The sequence below is a fragment of the Marmota monax genome, unplaced genomic scaffold, assembly GCF_021218885.2.
Source record: "Marmota monax isolate L192 unplaced genomic scaffold, Marmota_monax_Labrador192_F-V1.1 WCK01_AAM20220418_F8-fsc00078, whole genome shotgun sequence".
Classification (NCBI taxonomy): domain Eukaryota; kingdom Metazoa; phylum Chordata; class Mammalia; order Rodentia; family Sciuridae; genus Marmota; species Marmota monax.
Window position 1 is genome coordinate 5,877,241 of NW_026694865.1, and position 18,940 is coordinate 5,896,180.

Here is an 18,940-nt window from a genome sequence, read left to right on the forward strand (position 1 = left end):
ATTTGTTCATTAAGCCCTCCAGAAGAGTTGAATCCTGTTGAACCTAAGTAGTTACATAAAGAAAATTAAAAACCATTATAAATGGTATTGAGGAATTGACTGGTTGTTTCTTCAGTTTTGAAAGGCCTGACTTTTAAGAGCAGAACTAGTCCTAACTTCTTGAACATTTGTTTAGTATAGCAGCTGTGTTAACTTAAGGATTTAGCCATCCAAAAAATGTCTAATGAAGAAGTAGTTTCCTGGAAAAAATGAGACATTTAAAAATACTTGCTCTTAGAAATTTATCTGTGTTGTCTTTGCTACATAAACATTTTTTTTTTAATTTTATTTAACACTAAACTGGTAAAAAGATTTTTTAAATGAACAGCAAAAGAAAGCCATTTACTTAGACTATTACAGTAATGTGAGAAGAATACTAAGTGAATTCATCTATGAATTTACTTGCAGTTTTTTGAATTTTGAATGATGACTTAAAATATCTTATTCAGGGCTTGGGATGTGGCTATGTTGTAGAGCACTTGTCTAGCATATGTAAGGCCCTGGGTTCAATTGAGCACTGGGCGGTGGGGGGGGGGATGATCTTATCAGTGCTTACTTATAAACTATACCACTGTTGATAGCATGATTGAGTTCACTTATTCCCCAAACTAAAGATAAAGCGCTTTAAAAAAAAAAAAAGTCGCAGTTTATAGATTTTTTGAAAATATTTTTTTAGTAGTAGGTATATACAATGTCTTTATTTATTTTTATGTGGTGCTGAGGATTGAACCCAGCACCTCACATGTTTGAGGCAAGCACTCTACCACTGAGCTACTGCCCCAGCCCCAGATAAAACACTTTTGTAAATTTAGTTTCTTTCAAGTTTACATGAATGGTTGACCTAAGCTGCAGTCTAGAGTATTTTTTCCTCCTGTAAAAAAAATAATTCTCTTATTTTAAGAAAAGCACATGTTGTAACCAGATAGGAAAATATACAGTGTATACTTCAGTTGTTCATTTTTTTCTGGACAGTATCTGTTGTTAGCTCTAAGTCATAAACAAAACCAATCCGCTTACTAGCATTGGTAGCAAAATAAAAAGAAGCACAAGTCACGGTACCAAATAATTCTGAATAAAATTAAAGGTTGGTCGTTGAACTACTTACTGGCTTTGTTAGAGGTTATGCTAGTACTGATTTTGTTGTTGTTATTATTATTATGGCAGATCCAGGTTGATGAAGTCAGAAGACTGGTATATTTTGAAGGCACCAAAGACTCTCCTTTAGAACATCACCTGTATGTGGTCAGTTATGTAAATCCTGGAGAGGTGACAAGGTTGACTGACTGTGGCTATTCCCATTCTTGCTGCATCAGCCAGGTATAAGTCTATGTTGTATTAAAACCCTCTGTTCATATAATGTTCCTTTTGAATGGTGTGAAAATTGGTAAAGTTGACCTGCAGAAGCCTCATTGTCTTAGGAAAAGCTTTAAAACACTTAGCCTTAACTTCAGTGTTACATATGTACCTAATCATACTCTTACTATACTCTTGCTATAACATTAGTGCAGACATAACAGCAGATAACCTTTTTTTGATTTTTCCTTGAGGAAAAACATAATCATTTCTCTTTTCTCTAGCATTGTGACTTCTTTATAAGTAAGTATAGTAACCAGAAGAATCCACACTGTGTGTCCCTTTACAAACTTTCAAGTCCTGAAGATGACCATACTTGCAAAACAAAAGAATTCTGGGCCACCATTTTGGATTCAGCAGGTACTCTTTTTTTCCTAAATCTGACCATAAGTAGGCTTAGTACTTTAGTGTAAAAATTTATGTTCTATATTCACCTTTGCTGAACAAAGTCTCTTCATCTCTCACCCCTTTCTGTCCCTGAGCTGCTAAGCTTTTGATTGTTCCTACCTTTCCTATTCTGTCAACTACACAATAAGGTGGATTAGCTTTCACTCCAAGCAGGAACAGATCTAGAAAGCCTGCTGAGGCAGGAAGATTTCAAGTTCAAGGCCAGTGTCAGCAACTTAGTGAGACCCTGTCTCAAAACAAAAAATTTAAAAAGACTGGGGGGTGTGTCTCCATGATTAAACACTGCTTGGTTCAACCCCCAGTTCCAAAAGAAAAAAAGAAAAAGAAACTTTTTATTTAAAAAAAAAAATTACTGGTATTACTGGAAATAATTTATTTTACTGAACTATCTTTGGTGCAGTATTAGGGCACAAGGAATACTTGTAAATATACATTAATACGATGACGACCATTATGCAGTGAAATATGGTATATGCTGCTTGTTCCCCCCACCTCAACTTTATTGAAATAGGTGCTTGTTTCTAATCAGGTTTATGGTTTAACCATGAATAGGTTATACTAAACTTAGCGCAAAGTATTTTTTATAATTCTGCATGGAAACACTTCCTAGGCTTCAAAGATTATTCAGAATACTGTGTGTCTGCTTTTGAGATAGATAATTTAATATGTTTTCTTTTTTTTATTAGTTGCTCAAGACAATATTATTTTTTTCAAGATGAATATTTTTACTTAATTTTTTTATTATCTTACCTTAAAAGTGGGTGGTCAGTTATTTGAGTGTGGGGGTGCGGGGTCTGGGTTTTGATATTTTCTTCCTTGCTCTCAGATTACAGAGCTCCCATTAAGAACTCCTTTTACAGACTCTATGTTACCTACTCACAGGTCCTCTTCCTGACTATACCCCTCCAGAAATTTTCTCCTTTGAAAGTACTACTGGATTTACATTGTATGGAATGCTATATAAGCCTCATAATCTACAACCTGGGAAGAAATACCCAACTGTGCTGTTCATATATGGTGGTCCTCAGGTGGGCATATAAATATACACATACATATACACATATATACATATACATATATATATATATATATATATATATTTTTTTTTTTTTTTAATGTGATTTGTTTTTAAAATATCTAGTGTTATTTAGAATAGGATAAGAATTTGAGGGCTGGGTTGTGGCTCAGTGGTGGAGTGCTTGCCTAGCACATGTGAGGCACTGGGTTCGATCCTCAGTGCCACATAAAATATAAACAAATATGGGCTAAGGTTGTGGCTCAGTGATAGAGTGCTTGCCTAGCATGTGTGAGGCATTGGGCTAGATTCTCAGCACCACATATAAATAAATAAAGTCCATTGACAACTAAAAAAAATTTTTTTTAAATAAACAAAATAAAGGTCCACTTATAACTAAAAATATTTTTTTAAAAAAGAATTTGAGCAGTCTTGGGCTTCTGCTATTCTTGACTTATTTCTAATTATCAATTCAGATTGCTAGGTATCCAAGTTTAATTGGCTAATTTGTAAAATAGTTTCTTACTTTACATTGAGGACTATGTAACTCTTAAGGGGAGTGGAATATTCACATCACTAGGTAAATTTCTTTTTTGGGGGCGGGGGGTTGCTAGGGATTGAACACAGGTCTTGTGCATGCGAGGCGAGCACTTTACCAACTGAGCTGTATCCCCAGCTCCAAATATCTTAATTTCTATGTAGAGAAACTTGTTTGGGAAATGAAATTAAACAGTTAAATGTATAGGTAAATAAAAAGTCATATATTTAGAAATTCTTGGTAGCTTATTGAATTCCCCTCTTTATTCTAAGGCTACATCTCTCAAGCAAACTAAAATACTTTACTAGCTGGTGAAGTTAATAACTATGCCATTGCTTAACACTGTAGGAAGTTTACAACTTGATTTTTCCATTTTCTGGATTAAATATTAGCATGTGGCTAATGCTGTTGACCAACAGAGTAAACTGTTTTGGATAGATGAATTGGTTGTTAATTTTTCTTTCATCATGTAACTCTTTAGATTAAGTAATATCCTTTATAATTATTCCCACTTATTTTGTATTTTGTATTTAGAAATGTATCTAAGTACCAAGCAGCATGAAAAATAAAACAACTACATGAGGGCTGGGGACGAGGCTCAGTGGTAGAACACTTGCCTAGAGTGTGTGAGGGACTGGGTTCGAGCCTCAGCACCACATAAAAAATTAATTAATTAATTAATTAAAGGTATCACGTCAATCTACAACAAAAAAAAAATTTAAAAAATAAATATATGAGGCCGGGTGCGGTGGTGCACACCTATAATCCCAGCAACTCTGGAGGCTGAGGAGGACCATGAGTTCAAAGCCAGCCTCAGCAAGGTGAGGCACTAAGCAACTCAGTGAGATGCTGTCTCTAAATAAAAATACAAAATAGGGCTTGGGGATGTGGCTCAGTGGTCAAATGCCCCTGAGTTCAATCCCTGGTACCCAAAAAAAAGAAAAAAAATTACATGAGCCACAAAATCTCAACGATGATAATCGTGTATTAAGTTAAATCATTTTCCCATCATTAAGTATTCCAGATAGAGGAAACTAAATATCAAGAACCTGGGGTTAGAAATAAATTGATAGGGTTGCTAATAAGATGCACCAAAGGAAATAAGGTACAGCTAATAAGATACAGTGCACCAAAGAAAAATGGTGTGAGATGAATTTAGAGATAGCCATGACTCAAATAAGCCAAAGTCTCAAAGGTCATATAGTTTAGATCTTGGACTTGGAGAGTAGCATAGTGGTAGAGCAATTGTCTAACATGTGCAAGGTCCTGGTTTCAGTCCCCAGCACCAAAAGAAAAAAAGAAAAAGTTTAGATCTTTTTCTGAAGGATAATGGTAGCCATTATAAGGAACCAGGCAGTAGTCATATGTCATTGACATTTTTAAAACATCACTATTACTTCATGAGCAAAACAGACTATAAGAGAGCTAGAACAGAAGGAGAAAAACCAGTTTGGCAGTTGTTGTAGTGGCATTAAACATCCAAAACTACAAAAGAATGGAAGACTCTCTCTCTCTCCTTCCCACTACAATCTAACTCAGTAAATATACAACAGCTATTAACTGCATGAAGATAGTATTCTTATTTAACTCGTGGATAACTTTTCCCACCTTTGGTTTTTGCCAGAGGAAAAAACAACAAATCAGATTTTATTACAATTTCAAAACTTTTTTCTTTTTTTTTTTAAAGAGAGAGGGAGGGAGAGAGAGAGAATTTTAATATTTATTTTTCTTACTTTTTGGCGGACACAACATCTTTGTTTGTATGTGGTGCTGAGGATCGAACCCGGGCCTCACGGATGCCAGGCGAGCGCGCTACCGCCTGAGTCATATCCCCAGCCCCTCAAAACTTTTTGTATCCAAAATTTCTATTAAGACCTAGAGCCTTATACATAGATATTTTTATCTGGTAAACCAGTTATATTCAAAATACATAAGAAACTTTTTAGAAATCAATAAAATAAGAACTGAACTTTTTAAAACCAGTCAAGGGCTGGGGTTGTGGCTCAGGGGTAGAGTGCTTGCCTAGTGTGGGTGAGGCACTGGGTTCGATCCTCAGCACCACATAAAAATAAATAAAAAAATAAAAGCATCATGTCCACCTACAACTAAAAAAAATATATTAAAAAAAAAGTCAAAGAAGCTGGGGGATGTGTCTTAGTTCAGTGGTAAAGCACTTGCCTGGCATGCATCAGGCCTTGAGTTTAATCCCCAGCACTGCAAAAAATAATAATAGCCAAAGACATTTCACAAATGTATGGCAGCAAGTAGATATAAGAGAAGATACTCAGCACCATCAATTATCAGGAAATCCAAAGTAACACCACAGTGATAAAAACCACTAAACATCTGAAGAATGTCTAAAATTAAAATAACTAACCATACCCAGTATTGACCAGGAGTAGAGAACCCTCATGCATTGACAATGGGAAAGAAAAATGACACAGCTACTTTAGAAAACTAGTTTTTAAATTTTTCTAAAAAATAAATTTAGCTGACACATAATAATTATACATATTTATCAGGTATAGTGGGATAATTCAATACATATGTTATACATACACATAATATTTTTTCTCTCTCTCTCTCTTTTTTTAGTGAGACTGGGTCTCAGTATGTTGCCCCCGGCTAGCCCAGAACTCCTAGGCTTAAGCAGTCCTACCTCAGTTTGGGATTATAGGTGTGCAACACCACACCTGGCATCTTTCTAATTTTTATCTGAACTTCTTTTTGTTTATTACTTAGTGTCTGCCATCGCTAATTATAGTAATGTGTTTCTTTATGACCAGGAGACTTTCTGAGAAATGTCACTAAGTGATTTCATTGTTGTGCAAACATCATAGAGTTTGCTTACATAAACATAGATGGTATATGTCAGTCACTCAAAGTGGCTTCTTGTGTGTGTGTTCATGTGTGTGTGTGTGCCTGTGTGTTTTTAGGGATTGACCTTGCACATGCTAGGTAAACACTGAGCCACATCTGTAGCCCTCTGCCCCTTTTTTTCCTTAATTTTATCTTGAGACTGGATCTTGCTAAATTGCCCAGGCGAGCCTCAAACTTTCCATCTTCCTACCTCAGCCTCCTGATAGCTGGGATTTCATGTGTATACTACTGTGCCTGGCTCATGGTAGCATCTTGATGAAATCAAGAGATGCAGCACACACAAGATGTACTGTTTTATAGTAAACTTAAAAACAAAAATAAAAAACTTTTCATTGGTGCTTGGAATTAAAATCAGGACTTCATGCATGCCAAGCACTCTCTCTACCACTGAGCTGTACCCCAACCCTAAATTTTATAAGTAGGAAAACACTCTAAAATAGTGATGAAAAGGGGCTGGGGTTGTGGCTCAGAGGTAAAGCACTCACCATGTGTGAGACATAGATTGAATTCTCAGCATCACATAAAAATAAAATAAAGGTATTATGTTCACCTACAACTAAAAAATGTTTTAAAAAATTATGAAAAGTATAGTATAGTTAAATATATATACCAATAACATAGTTATTTATTATAATTATCAATCATGATATAAGGTACCTAATTCTGCTATATTTAAGTAATGTTGGCAGTATAGGTTTATTTATGCCAGCATTACTACAGACACATTATTGAGGAATTGTGTTGTGCCAGCTATGATGTCACTAGGTGATTGGAATTTTTTAGCTCCATTATAATCTTCTGGGACCACCGTCAGATATGCAGACTGTCACTGATGAAAACGTCTTTATGCTAGACATGGATGAATAATTTTTCTTTTCACTTGATGTTTTGTTAATAAAACACTAAGATATATTTAACTTCCTAGTCATTTTGAAGTGTAGTCTCTATGGTGATAAAGTGATTGCAGAATTATCCTACTCAGCTGGGCATGGTGGCACATATCTATAGTACCAGCTACTTGGGGGGTTGAGGCAGAGTATCACTTGAGCCCAGGAGTTTAAAGCCAACCTGGGAAACTTAGTGAGACTTTGTCTGAAAATGTGGCTCAATATTAAAACACTTACCTAGCATGCACGAGGCCCTGGGTTCCATGGCCAGTGTGGGATTGGAGGGGGGCACAGAATTATCCTACTTTTTACACACAGGAGAAAGGAAACAGGACTTGTCACAGTGTCCCTTTAAAAATGCTACATTTTCCCATTGCTAGTCAATGATGACCCTAGAAGAGACAACTGGGAAGGGAAGATGATCTTATTTATCCTGCGACTGTTATTTGAATGACACAATTCTTCTTCAGAGTAGACAGTAACTTTTTCTGTGGGGTGGGTTAATCTTCTTATCTAATAAATAATTAAGATCTATTATTGTGCAGTAATTTTCCTGAAACTTGAATGTGAAATTAAGCAAGAAGCAACATAAACATGAAAAGACTAGTTAATTTTGAAATAAATCACTTAGCCAGGCATATTAGCACATGCCTGTAATCCCAGCAACTCAGGAGGCAGGAGGATTCCAAGTTCAAGGCCAACCTCAGCAATTTAGAGAGACCCTAAGCAACTTTGTTGAGACCCTGTCCAAAATAAAAAGTACTGAGAAGACAGCTCAGTGGTACAGCACTCCTGGGTTAAATTCCCAGTACCAAATAAACAAATCACTTAAAAATTACATTTTAAAGACAAAAGAATAATAAATTCTTAAGCTTTCTGCTTTTTTGCAGTGCTCTGATTCTCTTATGGTTTGTATGTTACCATATAATAAATTTCATTAAAGTTGTATTTCTTCTTCAGGTGCAGTTGGTAAATAATCGCTTTAAAGGAGTCAAGTATTTCCGCTTGAATACCCTCGCTTCTCTGGGTTATGTGGTTGTGGTGATCGACAACAGAGGATCCTGTCACCGAGGGCTTAAATTTGAAGGTGCCTTTAAATATAAAATGGTGTGTGAACACAAAAACTTTTCTTTAAAAAAATTTTTTTTTTTTTTTGGTGCATTGTTTAATGTGAAATCTGCAACTAGGAAAGGGTGTGTGTGTGTGTGTGTGTGTGTGTGTGTTCAGGGGTGGGAGGGAAGATGCAATTTGTGTCCTAGGCTAGTTCATGTCTACCTGTGTATATCTGTGAAGAGCTGAGAGAGAGCCACTTTTATGTAGAAATATCCTCCCTTTCCATATGGTATATCCACCTTAGCCAGACGGCAGCACCATTTTAGTTTTCAGCATCCTTTATGCTGTTGAGGAATATTTGAGATTTGTTCTGTCCTCTGTGAAGAGGGAAACCAACTGGTTAGTCCTTCCTTGTGACAAGCCTCTTTCTCTCTACAGGAAGCTTTAAATGCTACCTTTTAGAGATGCCCCATGTCCTTTCTGCTGCTTTGGGAAATGATGAGAATCCGATGTTCCTTTTGCACAGTAAGGCAGTTACTGTGTTTGCCAGTGTATTGGACATGCTGAGTAAGACATGGGGATTTTCTCCCACAGCCAGTTCTTTGACCTTATGTTATATTCTCATGTAAGTTTTGTTTTGTTTTGTTTTGTTTTTAGTTTTTGGCTCAGTAAAGTAAGATTGTGTGCACTGGCAGGCCAAGTAATACAGATAGGGTGATAGTGGTAAGAACTAGGACTTAATAGAGCTTTAAAGAAACAAATAGTATGTTCAGTTCCTAGTGACATGATGGGAAAATAGGAAGGTTAGGACCTCAAGAGTGATTCCCTCTGCTTTATTGCACTAAGTATTAAAAGAAGAAGTAAAATTAATTCCTCTTATGGGGGCTAATTTTTTGTCTGTGGGTATAGGGAAGGCTTGTTACAAGGAAGATGCTGACCTCTTAGCAGACAACAGAACAAATGTAAATGGGAAATACCCAAAAGCAAGAGTCAGTTTTTGCAGCCATAGGAAAGAATTTTTTTTACTAAGTGATAACTAAATTCTAGGACAGACTAATAACAGAACTGTAGACACCTATTTCCAAGTAGATTTTTGAAAAAAAAAAAAATGGGGATGGGAAATAGAATCTCAGTTATTAATGAATTCTAATCTGAAAAATAAATATTTTAGTAAAAAAGTTTATTAGCTTAAAAAGCACTCTTATAAATGAAATTTTTATGTATCAGAATCAGTGAAATACTCTCTTTTTTTTTGACAGGGTCAAATAGAAATTGATGATCAAGTGGAAGGACTCCAGTATCTAGCCTCTCAATATGATTTCATTGACTTAGACCGTGTGGGCATCCATGGGTGGTCTTATGGAGGATACCTCTCCCTGATGGCATTAATGCAGAGATCAGATATCTTCAGGGTAAGTGATTTCCTATTGTACTCATTTTTTAAATAAGGGTACTGTGTAATAAAGGTTTTTTGTAAATTGAAGATATGTGAAAATGCTTATTTTCTGAAGGTTTAGAGTTAACAATATTATGGAATGTTATGGTCTGTGTATTAAATGACCATATGAAGTCAGTACCTCGGTTGTTAGCATAATTTTTCTTAGACTCTTGTCAACTTTATAGTGAGTTTTTGACTATTTATGGACATATACCAAAAATTATAGTAGGCACTAATGATTAGTAAGACACATACATACATATTAGATTGTAATTGTTTGTTTAATTGTTAGACTATAAGTTCTGACAACAAGGACCTCTTTGCTCTATATGCCACTGTATCCTCAGCTGCTAGATATAATGCTTGGTCCTCAGTGAATTGTCAAACACTAGCCTCTGGGTTCAATTTCCAGCACTGGAAAAGTAAAAGTCTGTGTTGAATGAATGAATCATGAATTATTAAATATTTAAATGCTCACAATGCTATAAACAAACTCTTTAAAAAATATACCAGAGAAAATGAGATGAACATAGTTAATAGGAATTAAAAGTATTAATTTTTTCTTAATATTGTAATAATATGATTTTATTTTACAATGAAAAAAAGGTGTTTTTTGTTTGTTTTGTTTTTGTGGTGATGGTGATTAAACTCTAGGGCACTCTATCACAGGACTGTATCTTTAGCCTTTTATTGTATTTTAGTTTGAGACAGCATCTTGCTAAATTGCCCAAGCTGACCTTGAATTTGCAATCCTCCTGCCTCAGCCTCACAAATAGCTGGGATTAGGGTGGAATGTACCACTGTGCCAGGTTGAAAGTAATTAGATATTTGAATACAGAACCATGTGGAAGAGCCTTAATATGAGGTAAGTTTTTAGTACTTAAATATAGTTCATTCATTGTTTTAAATTTTGTACTACAAAAGAGACTTAAAAAAAAAAAAGACTGCTTTTCCTACATAAAGTTAACAATTCTCATGAATTTATTTTTCCCAATCACAGGAATGAGTTTATGCTGAAGTACTCATAAGCTTTAGTTCAGTCTCCCTCTTGATAAAGGAACCTACAGTTGTATTTCAGCTAGCCCTGGTTAAGGGTTTGGTGTCAGCATGCCTGTGGAACATGAAACTTACTGAGTCACTGAGTATCAAATTGTGACCTTGGCAAGCTACTTCAGTTTTCTGAATGTATGCCTAGTAGTGGGGTTAAAGCCTAAGGGTAATTTTAGCCTGTAAATTTGTAATTTTAAGTTCTTACTGCTAGCCATGCTAGTGTCTGGAACACAATTCACTGTCAGTGTTGTCTTATGCAGGTTGCTATTGCGGGAGCCCCAGTCACTCTGTGGATCTTCTACGATACAGGATACACGGAACGTTATATGGGTCACCCTGACCAGAATGAACAGGGCTATTACTTAGGATCTGTGGCCATGCAAGCAGAAAAATTCCCCTCTGAGTAAGTTCAAGCCCTTATAAAGTTTTAAATTGTTTTTGAAAAACTTATCTTTAATGATAATGAAAATTTCAGATATTGAAAACTAAGACTAGTATTTTATAGAGCACTAGAATGGCTTGACTATTGCTCAAAGCAAAATTAAAGACCAGTTCATATACTGTATTTTGGGTTTTGGGGTTTGATTTTTGTTTTGTTTTGGTTTGGTTTTTGTTTTATGGGGATTGAACTCAGGACCTCATGCATGCTAGGCGAGTAATATACCGCTGAGCTACACCCCACCCATGGTTTGGGTTTGTTGTTGTTTTACAAGTTGTATTTTTTTTTTTTTTTTTTTTTTTTTTTTAAATATTTATTTTTCAAGTATTGGCGGACACAACATCTTTGTTTGTATGTGGTGCTGAGGATCGAACCCGGGCCGCACGCATGCCAGGCAAGCGCGCTACCACTTGAGCCACATCCCCAGCCCCCATACAAGTTGTATTTTGAAGCAGTTGTTTATATTGAAAGAAGTTAAGTACACAACTATTTCAAGATGGGAAAAATTTTGTGTCTATTTAGATATGTTTTATAAGCAGTTTTTCTAGCAACATGCTATAATTATTGATATGTTCTAATTAATAAATTATAAACAAATAATTTTTTCAAGTGTTCTATTACATGTGGGATCTGGTTAATATATTACAAATTTAATATTGAAACTATCGAATCCTTATTCTAACATTGTAGTATAAAGAAGTTAATGTTGACTAAGTGTGATTAGTTCAAAGGAATTTAGTGGTTCCCCCTAAATACTCTTACTATTTTACCTAATATTTTTATTTCTCCAGACCAAATCGTTTACTACTCTTACATGGGTTCTTGGATGAGAATGTCCATTTTGCACACACCAGTATATTACTGAGTTTTTTAGTGAGAGCTGGAAAACCATATGATTTACAGGTGAGTTATTCTATATTTTCAAATTAAATTCAATAGTCATTAGCAATAGGTTACTTTGAAATCTAATAAAATATGGAGTAAGGCCAAATTTTCAGCTGTGTCCATCTAAAGTACAGGCATAGTTATTACTATGATTGGATAAAATTGATGCTATTGAAGTTGGGCTAAAAAGCCTATTGGATTGCATGACTTGTGTATCTATGTCTGCTTTCAGTTTATCAGCATGGAAATGATGACTGGGAATCCATTTACTGCTCTCCTTTGCTTTACTTTTCCCTCTTTGAAGAGTGAGGAGTTGCTAATTGATTTTATATTGAAAAAGGATTTTTAGGCCCAGATTATATAGTATCTTAATTTATTATTACATTGTCATTAGTACAGAAATTAGCAAGTTATCCTCCTCCATTGCTCCCTTATTCAAAAACAGATTTTAAGAGAAAGTATTCTTCCTTTTTATTTCTTAAAAAAAAAAAATTATATGCTTAGCTGGGTGTGGTGGCACATGCTTATAATACTAGCCACTCAGGATGTAGAAGCAGGAGAATTGAAAGTTCTAGGCCAGCCTCAGTAACTTAGTGAGATTCTGTCTCAAAATAAAAAATGAAGGGCTGGGGATGTGGCTCAAGCGGTAGCGCACTCACCTGGCATGCGTGCAGCCCGGGTTCGATCCTCAGCACCACATACAAACAAAGATGTTGTGTCCGCCGAAAACTAAAAAAAAATAAATATTAAAATTTAAAAAATAAAAAATGAAAATGGCTGGAGGGACTGAAGTTGGACTCAGTGGTAGAACGTTTGCCTCGAATGCGTGAGGCACTGGGTTTGATCCTCAGCACCACAAAATAAGTAAATAAATAAAGATGTTGTGTCCATCTACAACTATAAAAGAAATTCTTTTTTAAAAAAAAATGACTTGAGATATAGCTCATTGGAGTGCCCTGGGTTCAAGCCCTGTGGGCGGGGGGGGGGGGGAGATTATGTGCTCATAAGAAATGAAAAAAACATTACTTTTTTCCTTTTTTATATTTCAGTTGACATTTCTGTCCAGTTAAACTATGATATATTTATCTATAGCAGTAGTTTTCAGGCTTTTTGGTCTCAGGATCTCTTTATATACCAAAAAACTTTGTTTATGTGGGTTTTATCTATCAGTGTTTCTTGCTGGGTGTGATGGCATATGCCTGTTGTCCCAGCTACTTAGGAGGCTGGGGCAGGAGGGTTGCTTGAGCACACAGATTTAAGAACAACTTAGGCAACATAGTTTCCAAAATTTGAATTTTCCTTAAAAGCTTAAATTGTGTCATTAGCAAACAAGTACTATTAGTGTGGTCCTCAAAGTGACCATATTACTTCATTTACTTTTGACAAATGTTTGTCAAATACCAAAGTATGAATGATCAATGTTGTCAGTCATTCTCTGCCCAAAAAGAAGGGTGGGGGCAGGGAGTTCCACTAAAAAGCAGCAGTTCAACTTGCAACTTGGTTACATGGGTGCTTTCCTTTGAGACATCCTGTAGCACAAATGCTTTGTGTGTATTTCTCATTTCATCACTACAGAGTATTAAAAAGGCTTCTGTGGGGTTACAGTTTATAAAATTCAATTTTTTACTGCTATTTAAGTGAAATTGGCATTTTTTTCTTTCTTACTACAAGTGTGCAGTGGTGAACATTACTGTGACTTCTGGAACAATTTAATATTATTGCTTTGATTTCATGCTAAGGCACAATTGCTTTTGTATTATCAGTGCTACACAGTCAGTAAAGGCAAATAATGTTTTTTGTAGTTCTAAAAGTAGTTTTGATCTTATGTATCCTTTAAAAGGGTTTCAAAGACCCTTATAGTCTGCATTCCACACTTGGGTAATGAACTGTTGGTTTACAGGAAAATCCTTCATTAAGCCTGATGGGTGTATAGGAATTACAAGACAGGGGTTTTTTTTTTTTTTTTTTTTTTTTTGGTAGTACAAGAGATTGAATTCATGGGTGCTCTACCACTCAGCTACATGCCCAGTCCTCTTATTTTTTATTTTGAGATAGAGTCTTGCTACATTGACTAGGTTGATCTAAGCTTGCAATACTCCTGCCTGATCTCTCAAGTAGTTGGGTAATATTGTAGGCTACACCACCTTGCCTCATGAGGAAGGGGCCTTAAAATAGGATATATTTATTATGTTATGCTCTTTATTATTGATCCTGTTTAAAAAAAAAAAAAACAGAGCTTTCAAGGAGATGTGTTATTAAATTTTGTTTTAATACTTTTACTTTTTGTTGTTAAGATCTATCCTCAGGAGAGACACAGCATAAGAGTTCCTGAATCTGGAGAACATTATGAACTACATCTTTTGCACTATCTTCAAGAAAACCTTGGATCACGTATTGCTGCTCTGAAAGTGATATAATTTTGACCTGTGTAGAATACTGATATACACTGGCTATTTAACCAAATGAGGTTTAATCAATAAGAGAACACAGAATTGATCATCATATTTTATACCTGCCACATAACATCTACTTCTCAAAGTAAATTTGGTGACATATAAGCATCTACAGCTTGTGGATAGTAATCTAATACCTTAACTGTACACACACAAAATTGAAGGATTCATATGTCTAAGGGATCCAGCAATACCACAAGAAATACTGAAAGAAATAAGACAGTAGCACCACATATCCATACTACCCTATTTTCACTTTTAATAGCATTATAAACCTCATGGACTTAATTAGTGTATTTTTACAATATACTTCTGAGTTTATTAAAATATGATGACATTAGTGATCAGTTTGGTTCAATTCCAGAATCTCTGACTAGTTACGGATTTGATAGCACTTAAATGTAATTGAATAGCTATGCTTCATTGCTTGAGGTGTATCCAGCATGTTATGAACTAATCACTATTAAACCTATGACTTAACCAGTCATTAATGATTTTTTAAGATAACTTAGTGGCCTACTAAAGATACTTATTTTGGCTTCTGACCAGTTTTTAGCCAATTTAAACTGTATCTAGTATAAATGATTCTCTTTTTTCTTCAATGAGATGACAAAGTACGTTTTTCCTTTCACATAAAGGCAAAGAACTGTATATATAGCATGGATTTAATTAGTCTTATGATGTTGATAATTATAGACAGAAAATTTTAATCAGATGATTAGAGCTTAAATATTTGCAGGCAAGATTTTTTTTTCTCCTTCCTTTAGGAAAAGAAAAAAGTGCACATTCCCTTGCAGTCAGAAAATTTAGTGGTGCCAGTTTCCTTGTGATATTTCCCTATTAAAATGTTTCAGGGGGCTTGGGTTGTGGCTCAGTGGCAGAGCACTTGCCTAGCACAAGTGAGGCACTGGGTTCAATCCTCAGCATCACTTACAAAAAATAAGCAAATAAAATAAAGGCATGCTATCCATCTACAATTAAAAAAAAATATGTTCCAGAATTTAGGGAGGTGGAAGGAATCACGTGGTGTAGGGAAAGCCAGGGAGTGGAGAATGACAGGGAGAGGAGGTGGTAAGGGTCTACTTAAGAACTAAGCACAAGTAGGTTAAACAGAAATACTCATGAAAAAATTGGAAAGTGAAATTTGAACTACTAGAATATTAGGAAACCAGAATTAAGAAATCACTCTGTTGTCAACAGAGCTTCAGACTAACATCATTCAGGGGAGGAAAACTTCCTTAGAGTTATTTTTATATTCCAGGGTTTTTTGTTGTTTTGTTATTTTTCCTCTTAATTTTAGAATTCTTTCAGATTTAAACTTTACCTTTAAAGTATTGAACATAATTTAGGTATTGTGAGCTTAAAATAAAAAGGTTTCCAAACAACCCCTTTACCATAAACAAACTCCTGGTAAGCCATAGCTTTTTGTTTCAGAGTTTAAAGCCTATGAATAGTTTTTTTTTTTTTTTGAAAGGCCATGACATTTTGTGGGTTTAGCCTTCACACTTGACTGAAGGGAGCTCATAGACTTTTAAGTACTGGTTGAGATCTGTCCTCATAAGGTTTTTGGGTACTGTGGGACCCATTGAAACCAGAGGCAGGAAGGGCATCTATGAGTTTGACCCTTTTTATTACAAGCTTCAGTATTTAAAAAGTTATTACTAGTACTTTTAAATCACTCCAAGAAAAATTTCTCTATTTCTTTTTCACCACTACAGATAGTATACATTAATTCTACAGGGGGTACATAGTATACATTAATTCTACAGGGGGTACAGCCTGCCTTAGTGAGGACCGTGGCTGTGCACCAAAGGTGGACTTGATTGAGGGCCAGGTGAGAGGCAGAGGAGACGCTGAAATGGCAGGGTGACCTGGTGGTTCTGACCTTGGAGAAGGGGGATTGGGTTTTGCTGGTTGTGTATTTATTCTGTATAATAGATTTCATACTTTTCTTTATTATCTGTGTCTGTATTGATTTTCATGTTTATAATGTTTTCTCATGCCAATATTTGTTAATATTTTTTCAGTGTTAAATTAAATTGATTTGGGTAACTTTTCTTCCCCAAGAAAGTATTTTCCCTCATGACTTAAGTATATATCTGACTGTTGGAAGATGGTATTTTTTGGACTAGTTGACCTCTGAGGATCTATCCTTATATGCAAAGTAGAAATGGCATAAAATAACTTTTTAGAAAGCTACTCATTTGAAACCTCTTTCCCATTGAGGTTGTTTCTTCAATATAGCATCTCTTATTTTACCAAAACAAACAAACCTTATAAAACCTCATATGTTCTTGAATTCACAGGTGTTTTCCTTTTCCATTTTGCCTTTTTTCCTCCTATCACCAGGAATGTTCCTTTTATAGCTCCCAGTTACTTAAATGCCATTCTACTTCTCTAGGGGGAGAAAATACCTGGCTGAATTTGTTTTTACTACCTGTATAGAAAACATAGTAAATTTCTCTGTACCCTGACTATGGGTAACAATAGTTATAGAAAGTAACAAAAAAAGTAGTTTTGTAAGAGCTTAAAAGCATCAGGTTAAACACCAACCTAGGTTTTTGTAGGCTTGATAAATGAATAGCAATCACCCAATGCAGTTGCTTAAACTTTGTAGAACATTATAACTCAAAATCGAAGATTCATGTGGGGTGCTTACTGAAAGAAATGCAGTCTTGAGCCTTACTCCTAAGAAATTTGTATTCCATTGATTTGGGTAGAGATCAGGAATGTGCATTTCTAGCAAGCTTTCTAGGTGATGCCAAATCAAATCACTCTGGACTATTTTAAGAAATGTGTTGGGAGGCTGAGGATATAGCTCAGTAGTAGAGCTCTTGCTTAACTTGTTCAAGACCCTGGGTTTGATCCCTACAGCTGGAAGAAAAAGAAACTCTCTAGAGAATGGGATTGGATTAAGAAAATTATAGGGAATTTTTATATTGGACTGACTCATAAGAACTTAAAACAATAGTCAGGAAAGCTGCTGATGTGTGTTAACTGTTGGTTCCTTTTCATTCTGAAAGTAGCAGAAGAAATTAACTTTGTATCCCTTTTGTCTAGAGATTCATTTTGGAATGAAGGTTTTTCCCTCAATGCCATTCATTCCTGGCTCTTTTTCAAAGGCTCACACAAGAATATAACATCACAATACATGCATTACCTTTTAAAATAATGAAATATAGATAATGTTGCTTGCTCTTTTTTTTTTCCTACTTGTTTTATTCCTTACAGAAGGTGTATCCCACCTTTCTATAACACGATTCTCTCTAGGTGGAATGATTCCAGTAAGATTTCATTATTATAGAATCACAAGTTTTCAAGCTGGAGTAAATCTTGGATTAATTTACTATTCTCATTCGTTAGAGGAGGAACTTACATACTACAGAGAGGAAGTCACACAGACAGTTAGTATTTGGTTGGTACTAAATTCCATCTAGATATCCTGCCTCATGGTAGTTAAATGATATATAGAAAAGGCAGATTTTTAAAGATGTATTTATTAATATGTTCCTATAAAACATTTTAAAAGTAAACCACATAAAATGGTTAAATTTTCCATCCTAAAGTAAATGCTAAGCATGCTTATTAATGAAGCAATACTTCTAATTAGTATTTGAGATTCTGAAGTTAATTAAACTTATTACACTAAATATGTTTTCCTTGGTGTAGTAGGGGGTTTGGTGATTGGGATATAGAGTAGACCCCTTGCTTAAGCCCAAAAGCCCATCTTATAGCAATTTGATAAAAAGAGACATGGCTGTAAATTAAGATATGTAATGTGAGTGTCCTTTCCCTGCAGATATGAAGGAATAAGGAAATTTCCCTTACCCCAGCCTTCCCAACCCTACCTATACACTTTCCAGCCAAAAATATTGACTCAGATGTCTTAGTACAAGGTGCTGGGATCTAGGAAATTGTTTTAAAAGTCCCTCACAGAGAAAAAGTCATATTTGTATGTATTTATGTTTTTACATAACCCAAATACAAATTTATGTTATATTCAGCAACATTGGAGTTCAGTTCTTCATAGAGTATAAAGTGCCTGCTGTTTTAAGCATTGACTTGTATGAAATGAATTGCATGTCTCATTCCAGTAAGTTTATGGGTTTTTTTCATTTTCAGCTACATGGCTTTCAATCATGTAAAGTGAAATATTAGTTTTGTTGCATTTTATTACAGGTTCTTGGTTGCAATAAAGATGCTGCTGAAATTAATTGATTTAAATGTTCCTTCCCCACCCACTTCCCCATTTGTACAGCCTTGCTTTGATTCGTCACAGCTGTGGAGTGAATGTGCATGAAGGAGGTCAGGTGCACACAGTGGGGAAAGGATTACATGGGGGTTTAGTGTAAACACTAGCCAGAGTGCATCCCAGCCCAGTGGGTGTGTACACAGAACCACTCATGGTTCTAACAGCCAGCAGCTGATGCTGCCAGGGTAGGTGATATTTGGAACCAGTGACTACTAGTCCCCCTGAGCAGTTGGGATTTCTTAGGAATGCC

At 35.4% G+C, this 18,940-nt stretch overlaps 1 protein-coding gene across 14 annotated transcripts in view; it reads left to right on the plus strand.

The window, feature by feature from the left end:
• The window catches only part of Dpp8 (dipeptidyl peptidase 8), a 60,120-nt gene extending 41,468 nt beyond the window's left edge, over nucleotides 1-18,652 (plus strand). For 11 of the 14 annotated variants that reach the window (XM_058573341.1, XM_058573347.1, XM_058573345.1 and 8 more), the window contains 8 exons: nucleotides 1,204-1,356; nucleotides 1,617-1,752; nucleotides 2,683-2,828; nucleotides 8,081-8,227; nucleotides 9,433-9,585; nucleotides 10,922-11,064; nucleotides 11,892-12,003; nucleotides 14,280-18,652. In XM_058573341.1, coding sequence (XP_058429324.1) covers nucleotides 1,204-1,356; nucleotides 1,617-1,752; nucleotides 2,683-2,828; nucleotides 8,081-8,227; nucleotides 9,433-9,585; nucleotides 10,922-11,064; nucleotides 11,892-12,003; nucleotides 14,280-14,402 — 1,113 coding nt within the window. In that variant the 3' untranslated portion in view covers nucleotides 14,403-18,652. Of the gene's footprint in view, nucleotides 1-1,203; nucleotides 1,357-1,616; nucleotides 1,753-2,682; nucleotides 2,829-8,080; nucleotides 8,228-8,611; nucleotides 8,781-9,432; nucleotides 9,586-10,921; nucleotides 11,065-11,891; nucleotides 12,004-14,279 lie in introns of those variants that run through there. The other 3 variants (XM_058573344.1, XM_046426470.2, XM_058573346.1) reach the window with 2 other exon arrangements.
• The last annotated feature ends 288 nt before the right edge of the window (nucleotides 18,653-18,940 follow it).